General features: G+C 34.5%; 1 protein-coding gene across 2 annotated transcripts in view; it reads right to left on the bottom strand.

The window, feature by feature from the left end:
- Positions 1 to 1,579: 1,579 nt before the first annotated feature.
- prima1 (proline rich membrane anchor 1) overlaps positions 1,580 to 16,405 on the bottom strand; it is a 54,497-nt gene continuing 39,671 nt past the window's right edge. For both annotated transcript variants that reach the window (XM_082148378.1, XM_082148379.1), the window contains exon 4: positions 1,580 to 3,932. In XM_082148378.1, coding sequence (XP_082004504.1) covers positions 3,830 to 3,932 — 103 coding nt within the window. In that variant the 3' untranslated portion in view covers positions 1,580 to 3,829. The remainder of the gene's footprint in view (positions 3,933 to 16,405) is intronic.

The following is a 16,405-nucleotide window of genomic DNA, read 5'->3' as shown; positions in this document are numbered from 1 at the left end:
AACGGCTTGAGATCAGCACTGCATTAATACTGGGTCACCTATTATAAAGGGCGATTATGAGGAAGCTTTGAAAGGTGAGAGAATCAACTCCTCATTCTGCCAGCGGCAAATGCACGACTGCCTGGAGGAAAAGGAGCCATGCACATGAAAACTTGTTGATGAATTCACGAATGCCTGCACTGAAACACTTATTTATTTAATAAATAATTATTATAATATATGTAGAATAATATAAGGTATCGTTGTTAAGGCATTTTCATAAATATTTGTATTTATTTATGAGTTATTTAGGCTATTTATTGTTATTCATTTAAGATTATTTTTTTTTTTTTTAATGCAAGTCTTTTATGCTCACCAAGGCTGGATGTATTTGATCAAAAAAGCATAAATTATTATAGTAATATTGTGAAATATTATTAAAATCAAGATATTTGAATAATTAAAATTAAAATAACAGTTTTCTATTTTAATTAAAAATCATGCTACTTTTTTCAGGATTAATAGAAAGTAAAAAAAAAACAAAAAAAAAAACATTTATTTGAAATAGAAATCTTCTCTAACATTGTAAATGTTTTTACTGTCACTTTTGAGCAATTTAGTTACTCAACTTTTGAACAGTAGTGTATATAGTAGTAGTATGGCTTATAACCTGAACAATATCTTAACTATTTATTTCTGAGTTTCAGTGTTTTACATACATTTCAGAGACCTGTGATGTACAATGAGAGCATTGGGTCTGAATAATATGAAGCCGCTGACAAATAACTTTGACTGACTAGAAGCCGCACTGGTGCCTGACTAATTGACAGTGTAAACATTGTAAAGCATCAGCTTTTTCACGTGAAACTGACTGACAGAAAGCAGACTCGGCCTTCGGGTTCTCCAAGCAATTTATCATCCTTAGCCACACTGGGGTAATTTATCTGGCAGCAGAGAAAATATCTTTACACTGTGGTTCTTATTGGAAAGACATCTTGATATTCCACTTTTCTAAACTACCTGTCAAGCAAGGTGTGTCGGCAGACAGAGGTGAGCCGACGACATTTTCTCCCCACGGTTTCTCTCATTTAACTCCATCAACGGATTCACCCTTGCCTGACAGGGAGGTTTTACTAACTGTCTTGGGTTGAACTTTAACTTGAATAAAATGAAAAACAAATATTATACACGCAAATATTATATTAAAATAATTTTTTTGTCATAAAAGAACTAAAATAGAAAACGTTTTATATGCGCGTGAGAGAAATCTCTCCTTTATAAAGAGTCCAACAAGGCCTTGTTGTTGCTAGGTATAGGATATTTTTAGGACAATAATTATATAGAGATAATTATATCTCAGATAGCAATTAATGGAATATAATTATCCACAACATAAAACCACAAAGCGTTCCAAGGTTGACAGATATCAGGCATCAACAGTGTAATGAAATCAGATATTTATAAGCATACACTGTTTACATATTATAGCCAATCTGCTATTTTCAGACTGGAAAGATGCACATGTACAATGGAATTATTCTTCCAGTTTAAATTATGACAGACCAAATTATTTTTGCAGACAAATAAGCACAAGATACAATTCAGTAGTACAATTTTATTTAAAACTAAAAAAAGTCAGCAAGTTGCAATTAAATTAGTTCAATGCACAATATATAATTGTTTTACATTTTGGTATGTGATGCATACATTGTGCAACAACCTCTGATTACTCAAATATACATTAATGGCTTGTTCCAGACAAACAATAACACTTATTCTGTTCTGACGACACATCGATTTATACTTATCCCTATAAACATGTTCTCTTACTCTGTACACACGATAGACTGTCAAGAAGGCAAATATTGATATGTACATTCATGCAATACAATTCTGAGTATCTTTGTACAGTATAATACACATATATCTTCAGTACGTATATCTTGTTGAACGGGTGAATGACTGTACAGTAGAGTGTGAGAATGTTTTACAGCATATGAAGAGGGATGTTTGTTTACATACGCTTGTATTTTATGTAAACATCATTGCTCAGTTGTATATGGTTTTATATTATGATTCGTAGTTCAGTGTTACCGTATGCATGAACATTGCATCACTGTTTTCTAAATACAACAAGCTCCTGTCTATAAAACAGATATTTAGATACACTGGATATACAGTTCTAATAAAAATAAACTAAACAATAGAGAGGGTTTGATTGAGAGTGACATTACAAGCTAAATTTAGGGTTAAGCTTGTTTGATGAATCACCTTGATACATCTTTGAAGCATTCACTAACCCACGTGAAATCACAGTATTAACCACTTCAAAAATAGCTATAAACCATCTTAGTAAAAGTATGATAAGTACCATCCTAGATTTTAAGAGTTGCCAGAGGGGTCAAGAAGGGACTTGATGTGAATCTAGAATGATTTGCAAGCATTCCCAAGACTCGAGATGGACAACAGGCCACAAATGATGACATGATTATCAAATCCAGTTACACTAGAGCACTGTTTTCTGTTATATTAACCTCACTGATTTCTGTTAGAGGAAATGACTAATGTAAAAATGTATATATTCCTCATTGCTTTAAGTTCTAGAAAAGTTCTAGAAAAAAACATAAAGTTGAAATTTAACATTTATTAAAAAGTGTTTAATTTCATTTTACCATTTTATTTCTTGCTTCCCATTTGCAATATTATCGAATTGGTGCAAAATTATGGACCACTTTCATATACAAATGTTAAATATTTGAGAACGGGAATGTGCGGCTACTGAAAGGTAAACTGATTCTGGACATCCATCATATTGTGTCCATTACATAAATATATAACACAGAAAGCCAAACTTCTATATTATTAAAAAAGTTAGAGAGGTCACATGTTATGACTTTTAAAATCTCAACTACTCAAACAATTATTCATCTCAAAATTAATAGTTAATCCATAGTTCATACTGTACATAATGTTGTCTAAGCAGCCAGACATTGCTTGGACATTCACAAAAACTATACATTTCAGTTTTTGGTGTCTTTTATCTTTATAATTAGACCAAAAAAAAAGTATAGATTTTAATATCAGCTATTTATCAGCCATTACATGAAACATGATTGATATTTTTCACATGTAGGCTACATCAGCCATATTTAGCTTGTTTAAAATGTATACATATCTATAGAATGATCAAACTTCAATCAGCTAACTAATAGCAATGCTAACGCTAGCATTGTGTTTTTGTATTATCAGCATGCACCTCAAAAACTCTATCCTTTCCAATTGCATAGTAACACAAACCGCAACAAATTTCTGGATGTTTTCTTGTTCTCTATTGTATATTTGGTACACAAGTGCAGGATGAACCAATCCATTTGGACGCTCTAACAGACTCTATTAAAACAATGGGGCCAATGCGTAATTTATCCATTCAACACATTTACACAATCTACATGAGGTGAGAGAACCCTTAATGTTCAATGAGGGACACTGCAGAGACAGAGTTAAAGACAAAAGAAGACAAGAATTTAAAAACATCATTGCATTCAACAGAAAGTGCATGCGTTTATTTTATTTGTTGGTGTTGTATATTGTCATCAGGTTGAGTCTCGTGATACTCGTGCAGCTGCCAACATTGCTAGGAGTTTCCAAGTCTCCTCAAAGCCTGCTAATAACTTGCCTATACAGTCTTTTCTTTAAACATCGTTCTATGTCCCAAGAAGGGCAGCCATGCGGTTTACAGTTCTTAAATTCATAATATACCTTGCGTCCTTCTCATAAACCCAAACAGAGAGACGGTGGTGCTGTAGCGAACAGAATGTTCAGCTGTACATGCCTTGCTGTAACATGGCCACTATACTCCAGTGTTATTGGTTTCCACTACCTGCTGTTTACAGCGTGAGCTCATGGCATACTCCCCTCGGCTTGTGCCATTCTCTTCTTTTCGGAGGGGTTTCCTGGAAAAGAGAACAAAAAGAGGACACTTCAAACAACTAATTTTGCTCAGAGTGAGGATGCTATTGATCGGTCGTAGAGGCCTGAGCTAAGTCTAATGACATACAATGTCTCAAAGGCAAACAGGCAAAACGGAAAACTAGGAATATAAAATGCAAATAGTAGGGTTAAGATGGCCTAAAGATCAATGTGCATTTACTTTCATATTTAGACGTAAGTTTAGCATGTGCAGGAGGAATGAAAGCATTTGCTAAGTAGTCACAGCACAAAATGTGAATTATATTAAGCATTTGTTTTTACTAACATGTATATATATTTTAAAGTGTCATTAATGTTATATACTAAATCGACTATTCTATTTAAAATTGTTTTGACAATTTTGTTAAATAATTGAATAACCGATGTCAAACAAAACAAAATCCCAATAAAAGAGGTTAATCTGAAATGGAAATGTATTCTGAGTTATACAGTATACAGGCATGCAGTGTTTCCCCAATAATTCTTTTCAGGGACCCCTGACTACTCGTGTCGTGGAGCGGGCGTGTTACGGATACGTGGTGTTGTCATAGCCTCCAGACCTGTTTTACACCATACATATTTTAGTAATGAAAAAGCATGCCTAATTAATTGAAATCATGAAACTTATACAATTATTAAACTTATTCAACATTTGCATCTGAATATTTACCTATTTAATTGCCAATTTTAAACAAAGATATGTCATGATAGCAACAATTCAAATTGAATAATTAGCCTATAGTTTTTAAAGCAAAGATGTATGAAATATACACCATTACTGAATAATAACCCCATGAATTACATTAACTATTATATTTTAAAAGTGTTGAGATGAGATTTTGTGCCATCTATGATCAAGGGAATAAATTAAGGTTCATCATGCCCCACCTAAAGCAGGATAAATTTGAATCACAATGTTTTCTGTGTACTATATTTGTTCTATTTTTCTGCAAGCCTAAGTGCATGTGGCACTTTTGGACCCTCCTTGAGACACTAACAAAGTCTGGGTTGATAAACAGCAGCACAGGTTATCAAAGTGAGTTATTCTGCAGTTTAAATGACTTCCCGCAAGCCGTAATGGCTGCTAGACTTAAAAAGCTGTGGTATGCACCCGGCCTGTCCATTCTTTATTACAATTTGAAATATACAACCTGCCTGCAGCCAATTGCCTTCATAACTGCATTAAAACCCAGAGCTGCCCAAACAGCAGAGCATGCAGATCCAATCTGTTGAGATTTTGTTAAATCATGTTACATATTGACTTATTGGTAGAGAGGGCCTGAGATAAAAGCTGGTTATGTCGAGAGATGGATGCTAGGGATACAGATTTTGTAAAATACCAACATGAATATAAGTAAAGGTTTAGAATAGTTGGGGCATATGCTTCAGCATTCACAAAGTCAGGATGCATTGATGGAACAGATGTACGAAAAGCAGACATGAATGCAGCAATCAACAATGTTCAATAAGCTAATGGAGTACACTGATGCCAAGCAACCACGTCACCTCTAGAAAGACAGCTCAACGGCTGGCTTCCAGAAGTGAAGATGCCAGTCAGAATCTCCATTGTGAAAATGATTTTCAACAATACTAATAAATATTTCAAGACACCCCTAATATAACTCAGAGGTTAAGTGCAAGCGTGTGCCTATATAGAAGCCATTAGTCCGATTCCTTTTTTAGAAAATCCGAATTAGTTTAAGTGAAATCCACTTTAAAGCCTTTTACCATAGAAACGACACTAAAGTTGACAATGTGAATCTCACCAAATTCACAAACTATTGAAATTTATATCAACTAGGAAATAACACAGCACAACAATGCAATAAATACTATGATATACACTACTGTGTATTGCTTAATATGTGGAAACTGTATAATTAGCCAGTTCAAAAGAACAGCATTTATTTGAAACAGAAATCTTCTGTAATATGTGACCCTGGACCACAAAACCTGCAGTCACAAGTAGCACGGGTATATTTGTGGCAATAGCCAACAATACATTGCATGGGTCAAATTTTTCGTAAATTCGTAATTAAGTAAAGATCATGTTCCATGAAGATATTTTGTAAATTTCCTACCGTAAATATATAAAACATTTATTTTTGTGAGTGAATGCAGCACAATCGCAAACATAAATGGACAACTTTAAAGGTGATTTTCTCAATGTTTTGATTTTTTGGCACCCTCAGATTCCAGATTTTCAAATAGTTGTATCCCGGCCAAATATTGTCCTATCCTAACAAACCATACATCAATGGAAAGCTTATTTATTCAGCTTTCATATGATGCATAAATCTCAATTTCAAATTGAGTGACTGGTTTTGTGGTCCAGGTCACACATATTGTCTTTACTGTCACTTTTGATCAATTTAATGATAATTTTTTTATTAATTTCTTTAAAAAGTAATAATAATTTTTGAACAAAATGTAAATGACAAAATACTAAGTATTTACATAAAACATTTTTTAATGTTCTATGGGAAGACATGCATGATTGCATCTGAAGTCACAATTATTAACATACGGTACATATGGTATTCAAAGATCCTCCCATTTATTAAAGTGTTGTTAAACAAATATAATTTAATTTTTATTTTCCACCAGAGATGGCTGGGTTTCAAGGCTTAGAACTTTGTGGAGAAAATAAATGTGAATTAGATGAAAACGCTTCAAAAACCCAGTGTCGGCCAAATTACTAAAACTAATTAATTACTAGCTACTAATTACATCTTCAACTGTGTAATTTTATTATTGTACTAATAAATCTCTCTAAAAAGTATTACATTACTTATTACTTTCTATATACTATCCCATATCAACCTTGTTTAACAATACAATGATAGACATGAAACTGCTCTTTTAATTCTTTCAAATAAATCATATAAAATGGCATAAATTATTCTTGAACTGACCAAAATATTTAAAGGGAAAAGGTTAAATTAAAAACATACAGTACATTTTAATGTTAGATGTTAAATATTGATGTTAAATTCACTATTGTTTTATATAGAATTGTTCTATAGAGTATAAAGTATTTAATGCAATTTCATCAGAAGTATACTGTAATTAAATTACAGTAAATTTAAGAGTAATCCCTTACTTTACTTTTTCAAAGAAAAAGTAATTAAATGAAAGTAAATAATGACTTGGTAATGCATTACACCCAACAATGCCAAAACCCATTAAAAGTGTGCGGCTAGTAAGTTCAACAGTAAACTCGCCAAAAACTTGAACAATAATGAACAAAAATTCTAAATACCAATACGAGAGATTCCACATCACATCAACGATTAGGTCAGGAAAAAAATGAAAATGATCATGAGAAAGAAAACAACCTGACCTTTACAAAGCCCATCTCTACTGTCTGCAGATCTCTGGGGTCTGTCTAGAGGACAAGTCTAATTTCATAAACAGAGCTTGAGCTCATTAAAATTGACCTGTTTCTTCCAGAGAAATACACATATGAGATAGCAACTTGTTGAAGGCAGGCTGCTTTTGCAGACAGAATAAGATAAAGAGCATTTTTTTTCATCTGACTCATATTAAATGTCATTTGAGTGTGGAGCTGAGCTACGGCTTCAACATCCATCCCTTGAATGTGATAAATTGTGTGTTCTATCGATATGACAAGGCCATGCCTGAGCTATATTGTACATACATAGTGAACTGTCTCTGTGAAATTTAAATCAAAGAGACAGAATGACTGTAAACCTATTAATTATGATCTAAGGGGTGTTCATTTTCATCAGGAGTTGACAATTTTGTCAACTTGATTTATGCAAAAAAGCAATGATGCAACAACATCCACCGATGGACCCCTGGATGTGCGCTACTGTTCAAAAGTTTGGGGTCAGAAATTAATTATTTTATTCAGCAAAGGGGGGCATTAAATGGATCAAAAGTGATGGTAATTTCTGTTTCAAATAAATGCTGTTCTTTCAAACTTATCAACATGCATCAAATAACCCTGCAAAAAAAAAAAAAAATAATTAAGAGGCACAACTGGTTTCAACATTGATAAAAAATTTTACTCGAGCACAAAATCAGCATATTAGAATTATTTGAGGGATCATGTGACATTGACACTAAAGCTGAATTTTCAACATACTACAATATGGAAACAGATATTTTAAATTAATGATATTACTGTGTTTTTGATTAAATAAATGTAGCCTTGGTGAGCAAAAGAGACTTTTCCAAACAATAAAAAAACTTTTGAATGGCAATGTATAGTATTATAACAATTTGAAAGGGATAGTTCAAAAACACCAAAATTTAAATTTCTGTCTAAAAGTGTGTTCTCCCTAGTCCAGAGGCAAAAAGTTGGCAAAAAGTTGAAACATTCTTTAAAATATCTTCTGCAGAAGAAGAAAATGCCATACACTCTGGAACAACAAGAGGGTGAGTAAATGACAGAGTATAATTTTTTGTGAGAACATTCCCTTTAAATTATAATTAGGCTATTTGCTATGTTGATGGATTGAACATAGACCTAGTTTCATCCTCTTCAGCTTCTAGAAAGGATCTAGTAAAGGGCTCCAGACTGCAACCACCTTTTTTCTTGCCGGTGCGACTGCATTGTTTTAAACGTTGCACTGTTGTGACCACCACACTGCCCAGAGCTGCTATTTCTGTTGCATATGAAAAACATCAAACGCCAAACAAAACGAAAGCGGAATGAAACCACACTTCTCATTTGAGCTGCGCAACATGGACAGTTTATCAGCTCGGACCAATATCAGACAGCGTAACGCGAGCTCACGTCAGGTTTACTCGCCACTCGATCTCGATCACATGACACAGTTACTACACAGCGCTGGCTGGGAGATCCAGTGAAAAGCGTTTGAATTAGGCGCATTATTAATAACATTGCTGCAAGATCTAGTGAAAAGTGTTCAAATTGCGGCAGAGAATTCTCTATTATAAACATCTCAACTCATGATCAGTGCTTTACTGTCAAATGTGCATTTCCAAAAAATAAACATGTAATATTAGTTACTGCACTTATTAGTGCAAAATAATGGTAATTTTATGATTAAATTACCTTTATGATTAAAAATCCCTTATCATTAAATTAGTCTGGAGCCCTGTATAGTATTTCAAACCTTGAGCAACAAATACAGCTATACCTTCAAATAAATTCCACCAAGTCTTTTCAAGATTGATTAAATGTTTAGAGGTAGCTTGCGCTCATCTGTTGTGATAAACACAGTCTCTGTCTCTTGGGCAGGACTGATGAGACAATCCCGTAGCTCTGCAGGGGCCATCTGTCACAAGATGCCCCAGGCTGCAGGGCTTTCCTATAAAGACATCCTCTCGCTTTGCATGATTTACACATGGGAAAAACTCTGCCTCATCTGATTTTTGAGGGGTGGAGTGGGGAAGAGGGAGATGGGAAGAAAACAAGATCTTGCTTCCCCTCTGTCTTTCAGAGATAAACACTCGGGGAGAAATAAAACAGTCACATAATCCTTGGGTGCATATCGAGGTCACTTAAGGACTGGGCTTCGTCTATTTGACGCTTGACCGCTAGAAAACTGATGAAAAATTCGATGGAAATGGAAAATGTAGACTCGATAATGAACAGTCAAGAATCTCCAGGCAAAAAGGCATATGACAGGTAAAAAAGACTCTTTGGATTGATCACATCATGCAAGTCTTCTTGATTCACATACACTCTGTCTGGAAGTCTACTGCATACAATTACTGTTGATGCCTTTTCAGCTCAACAGTAATTTTCCACTGAGAGCTTGTTTCTGTCCCCCCTCCAACCTGCTAAAGGCTCATGGCAACTCCAGCAGTCGTGTGGATGTCCCTCGAGTCGTGTTGCTCTACTGCACCATGTGCAGATGCCCTGACAGTCGCCCAGTTTCTCTGTGGACCACTTATGTAACGTGCCAGGACGGGAAGCTGAAACTCTTTTATCTTTCCCCTGAATCAGCACTGAGCGTACTCGCTCGCACACCCTCTCTCGCTCTGTTTCTGCTCTCTTTACCACCTTTTCTCACTGATGAACAGCAGCACCTGAGAGGTCCTCGTGGCCATTCCCCAGACATTTCAGTACACTGTTCGGTTGCCTGGATCTTACGTGACCTCTCTTCTGAGGTCGACAAATAAATCCTGTGGGAAAACGTGGGCCGAAAATGTCTCTCGGACTGAAATAAATGCTGATCTGGATGGAAGTTAGAAAAACAAGTGATATCTTATAGAGCCATTCTCTTCCTGTGTACAGTAGATTCTGTAGATTATTTATACCGCAGTGACAGATTAAGCAATTCAGCCTTTCCTATTTGATTTGGAAGCATTTAAAGTTTGATTAGAGACATGCTGTGATGAGATGAAAATTAAATGTCAAATGTCAACAAATTATGTAAAATAAAAATGAGAAGAAATCTGTGCAACTTCCTTTTTTTTAGGTTTGGATGCAAGGTAGGCAAAAAAACAAAACATTTCTTTAAATATAAAGAAAAAATATTATACACTCAAAGGTTTCCTGTTTGGTGAACACATGGTTGGATGCTCGGTGGTGCAAATTTGTCCTTTCTTGTTGAAAATATGCCCAACAATATCGCTGCAGTACCAAAAACAGCCACATCCACACCTCCAAATGTGGAACTGGGCCCTCAATAATACATGACGTGTAGTACACACATGGCAAAGAGCTACACAAAACATTACAGGTAGAGGTAAATATTTTATAACCTTGCTCTTTGGAATATGCATCAGAATGTATTCATTTCCTCTGAAAATAAACAGAGCGGGCTGAGATTGTTGCCACATGACAGTAGGTTCAATGGATAATGTACTGTAAATGCAGTACATGGTAATGTCCTCATCATATCTTAATAAAGTGGACATAATATGTAACCATTTTTTTCAAGATGTTATTAATCATATTAATCAGTAATTTATCACAATTCATCTGTTGGCGCGACTGATCCCCGTTCATAAACCCCACGTAATTTTCTTTACCTTTTGTTTACAATCACTATCTAGACAACTGTCCACAAATGCTACGAAAGTTCACAAATTTGACATCTTTTGAAATGTCTAGGGGTTTAGCTTCAGTATACGGTCTCTGTTTTATGATATACATGCTTAATATGCAACAGTAATATAGTAATTCCTTCAAAACATACAACAACTGTGCAAATACTCCAAAGAGAGCAGAGAAGATTTGAGTTTGAGTTCAGGTATGTCATGATTGTGGCTTAAAGGGGGGTGGTGGGTGGGTGTTTGTAACATGGGTTAAGCAAATGTAGAAGTTAATAATAAAAAACAAAACATTGGATTGAACTGATGTTTCCATTTTTCTCTTCTAACATGACAATCAGGCAAATGTATAAAAAAAAATTGAACCGTGGTAATATTTTGTTGATGTTTTAAACATTTAAGCATGTTTTCACCAGTATTGTTAATTGGTGATCATGAGAATATCTGTAATGTTTTGTGGTATTAGTTGGAATGTCTATCTTTAAAAAGGTTCCATACTTTTTAATAAAATTACAGAAATCAGTATATCATCAAAATTTCACAAGATGGTTAAAAAAATATTTCAAAATTAACATCAAGCTGGTACCCTCATGTAAAATAACTCTCAATCCCTCACAGAGCGATTATTTTAGGTCTTTATATCCATCCTGTTAGGAATCTGGTTAAGTTTCTTGTAATTTCTTGTAAAATGTAAGTGCCTGAGCTTAACCAAAGCATTTTTATGAAAGTCTTGTACACTCTTTTATAGAAATTACAACACAAGATTTTTTTTTTTTCAAAAGTTACTGCATAACAGAAGTTGCCCAATAGTACAACATTTAGAAATGCCTAGAAACGTTTATCATTCTCAACTAATACACTCAAATATTAAATATTAATAAGAAAAGTCATCCATGGTGTATGTGCACATTTTTACCCTGGGGATAAAAAAAACAAAGGCTGATGGAACATAATTTTGCAAATACATTTTACACATTATCACAGCACTATTGTTATGAACGTTAATATTACAAAAGGCAATTTTAGCCTTCTTAGCCCCAGTGTCTCTTAGAGCACTTTAAATCCAAGCCTGAGTCTAATTAGCATTTCAAATGTGACTTAAGTTCACCCAAAAAGTTATTTTAGGATGTAGTGACTGTAACTATGCATGACAGCATTTAACAGTGCTGCATGTTCAGCAGAGCTAAGAGAAGAAAAAAGACAGCTTGAAGTTGTGTTTACACATCCTATCCAGACTGAGGGTTCTGAAAGTCCATTTGTTTAGAGTCTTCGTTATCATAATTGCACTAACGTTCAATGACCGGGATGCTTTATCATTCGTTTACAGCGGTCAAAAAATCACGAAGCACCCCATTTCTCTCCTCTAAGATCTATTCTTCACTATATGCACTGAGCAACTGTTCAACAAAACTGCTTTAGCTTTCCCCTCCAGTGCCTCTAATTCCATTAAACTCATTACAATAAGTGAGCCGCACCGGTCTTCAGCATGCAGAAGCCATAAAGCAATGATTGGGGTAATAATCCGAGCCTTCACTGGGACATTTTACCGAGTGTTTGAAGAAGCACCATTCGCGGTGCATCGGTCATTGGGCATAGCTAAATGATGTGTTCGCATGCATATAAAGGAAGGCATTAAACATGTCTCTCTCTCTTCATTTTGGCAGACTGGGCAAGCTCATTAGCGGAGAAATAGCTGCCAGCTGGGTTTTCCTTTGGGAGTTGGCTTCCTTATACCAAGTTCTCAGGCAAAAAAGAGGCAATGTGTAACAAACGAATTTACCAAGTGAAATGATTCCAAAACAGAGAGCTCATAACAAGTCCCCATTTAATAGCCAGGAGGGGATGTTCCACAGCTTTCATAAATAAAAGATTAATTTCCAGAAGACTGGAATGTTTTAACATTAACAGCTTGGATTCCACCTCCACTTAGTTTCACTTGAAAATCTGAATAGTATCAATTTAATGAGAGTAGCTTCAGGATGACATGAACCAGGCCAAATATAGTCCAGCGATAGTTACCACATGGATTCTGGTTGTTGTTGTTTTTTGGGGTGAAGCAATCAGTTCTGGCCCTGGATGCCAAATGGTCAATAATTAATGCAGTAATTTCTCTCCCTTTTAGTCATGAGAATAACCTGATTATCACGTGCATGAGACTCACATGAGTTGTGATGTTTTATATATGATATCTGTTGGTTGCCTCCTGTGTTGACCCACCAAATAAAGAGTGTTGTGGTTAAGGGTCAAAACCTCTAAACTTATAAATGGGTGGATTGCTCATGACATCATAAGAAGTGAAGCCACTGCACCATATTGGTATTCCAGAGTATTTCCTCACATTCTATCCTATTAATTAACAGGAAACCATCTGAATTGAATGAAAACATTACCTAGCAAGTCAGTGTTTTTATATCTGAAGTCTCCCTGTACATTCTAACAAATCAGGAATTTCCCCTACTTATTAAAAGTTGAGTCTTCATTATAGCAGCGGATATCAGATCAGCGGTACAAATTTTTAAATGATTCTTCTGAAATCTGCAGATTTATGCTTTGTAAGGCATGCACATACTTAATTTGCCATGTACATTTATTTATTGTTGTTATGTAATTGTGTTCTACAATATTGATTTTATTCATACAGCAACTGTAAATTATTCAAGTGATTTCATTAACAGCATGTATTTCAAAGCAGTAAAGATATATGTGACCCTGGACCACAAAACCAGTCACATGGGTCAATTTTTTGAAATTGAGATTTATATATCACCTGAGAGTTGAATAAATAAGCTTTCAATTGATGTAGGATTTGTTAGGATAGGACAATATTTGGCCGAGCTACAACTATTTATCAAAAAAATCGAGACATTGAGAAAATCGCCTTTAAAGTTGTCCATTTATGTTTGCGATTGTGCTGCATTCACTCACAAAAATAAATGTTTTATGCACTCTAAAAAGTTTTACAATGATTTACTCAATTTTTTGGGGGGTGAAACATTTTTACACTTATACAATTTGATTAAATTTTAAAGCAGTGATATCAATTACAATACACTGTATGAACTGAGTAAATGTAAGTAAAAAAATGAAGTAGATCTGAGTAACAGCATCTGGTACATTAACAAATAAAACTGAGAAGAAATAATAAAAATAAAAATAAAAATATATATTTATGAGTAACATTAACTGTTTTTATTTATGAGTAATATACATTTTTATTACTTTTAATATAAATTTTCTCTAAACCTTTGTAAAATACTATTCCATACAACCACCGGTATACATGACACTGGCCTTTATTGTCGATGAGTAACGTTACATCAATACAGCATGTTTTACATTGTTTTAACATACAATATTGCCTACATTTAAACTCATGTAACAAACATTTGAGAAGTAAAAATGAAGCATTTAAACATTCAGGTAGCCTAATTCAAGTGTAATCAACCGGTCTGTTATCCAATTTCCACCGGATCAGCGCTGGTTCTTGTGCCGGAGATGGACTTCTACAGGTGAACTTCGAACTTCAGACCGCTGTCCTGCGTTTCACTCATATCCGAAAGATGCTGCGACTCCATAACCTGCCAATAAACAAACAGTGTAATGTTCTGAGAACATTTTATCATTCAAATTAGTTATATTCATTATCTTTAGGAATAAAGTTGTGTGTTTTATGCAAGCCATCAGGCATTTCAATCAGCGAAAAGACAGACACTCTTTTACTTTAGGTGACTCACATTGCATCCCAGTATGTTGTTTTACATTACATAAAATGATTTAAAGCAAAGTAATGATTTTATCAAATAAAAAAACTAAATAAAACATACACACACCTGAATTTCACAGAGGAAATGCATCAGTTCTGCGTCGCTGAGAAGAGAAGAGAGAACTGTTCTGGAGACTGGAGAGAGTTCAGACAGCCCGCGGCCCGCGCTCACTCAACCGATGAGTTGTCGTCACGTCAGAGGGTGGGGGAGGGGTGCATTGTTTTAATTGAGTAAACTTACTCAATTTCTTAAGAGTGTGTTAAATACATTAATAATATTGATTTGAATTACATAATATTTGTGGTTCTTGAAACAGATCAGTTTCCATTCTCAAATATTTTGATAGAAATTTCACAAATATATTAAGTGTATTATAAATAAATAATTGGTTAGTCAAATACTAAATTGTTTTAGTGAAAAAAAAACTTAACTATAAATATAACAGCAAATTTTAGATAAAATTAACTGTTGGATTTTTAGTCAATTATTTTGGTATGTTTAACTCAAACAATCAAGTAAATGATATTCAGAGATTTTATTAAGTTAATAAAGTTAAATATTACTGTGATATTTACTAAACCACAGAATTATTTTTTCAGAGTGTATATTTATCGTTGGAAATTTACAAAATATCTTCATGGAACATGATCTTTACTTAATATCCTAATGATTTTTGGCATACAAGAAAAATCGATAATTTTGACCCATATAATATATTGTTGGCTATTGCCACAAATATACCAATGCTACTTGTGACTGGTTTTGTGGTCCAGGGTCACATATACACTTAATTCAAACTGTCATGCTAATAAAAAGCCATAGAATTTGAGCTGACCTGTGGCTCTTTAACAGATTCCAAAATCTCCAAGAGTCTGAAGTGGATGTTGGCCAACAACAAAATAGGAAATAATACACACTTCACAACTTATTCAGAGAAATAAAGTACTGAATATGGATTTAAAGATATGAAGCTTTATTTCCAAGCATTTACACTGTCACTCCAAGCAAGGTGATGCATGGTAAACCTTGGATTTGAATGCAATTTAGTGAAATATAACAATCAGCCTTTTGTGTATTGTAATATTTATTGTATATTCAAATCAATTTATGCTAATAATCCCAGATATACGTTCATGCTTAATATTTCCTGCATACAGTAATGTACATAAAGAAATCTATTTTGTGTTAGTTCCCTGTGTCAGCAGTGTGCCCATAGGTGGAGCGGGTGTAAGGCTGGGCAAGGTTTTATCCTTCCCCTGGCCACGGACTTGAGACTAGCATGGCATTTTCTCACTCAGACCGTCGACTGCTGCTGCTTCTGATTGTATTTAGAGGCAAAATCTGTCCATAACTACAGGTCTAAGATCAGTTTTCTCCATAATAATAGCATATTGGCAAAAGAGATTTGGGGTTTGTGCTCTTGAGAACGTCAAAGGTTTCTATTTACAACGTGTTTTTGCAGCATTGAGCAATGCTGATGATATCAACTCCAACAGTCAGCAAGGATGAAACATCTAACGATTTATTATAAACCTGAGCCAACTCTGGAAATTTGCAAATTGCTGTTAATCCTTAGTATATTTTACAATCAGCGAAATATAAGGAGGAGGAATGTTTGGTTGCTGTTAGAGCTGCACGATTAATCGTTAAAAGATCACTATCTCGATTCAACCCCCCACACGATCTTAATCCTGCAT

The sequence above is a fragment of the Leuciscus leuciscus genome, assembly GCF_965113295.1.
Source record: "Leuciscus leuciscus genome assembly, chromosome: 19".
In the NCBI taxonomy this organism is placed as follows: Eukaryota; Metazoa; Chordata; class Actinopteri; order Cypriniformes; family Leuciscidae; genus Leuciscus; species Leuciscus leuciscus.
This window is presented reverse-complemented; position numbering and strand designations above follow the sequence as displayed.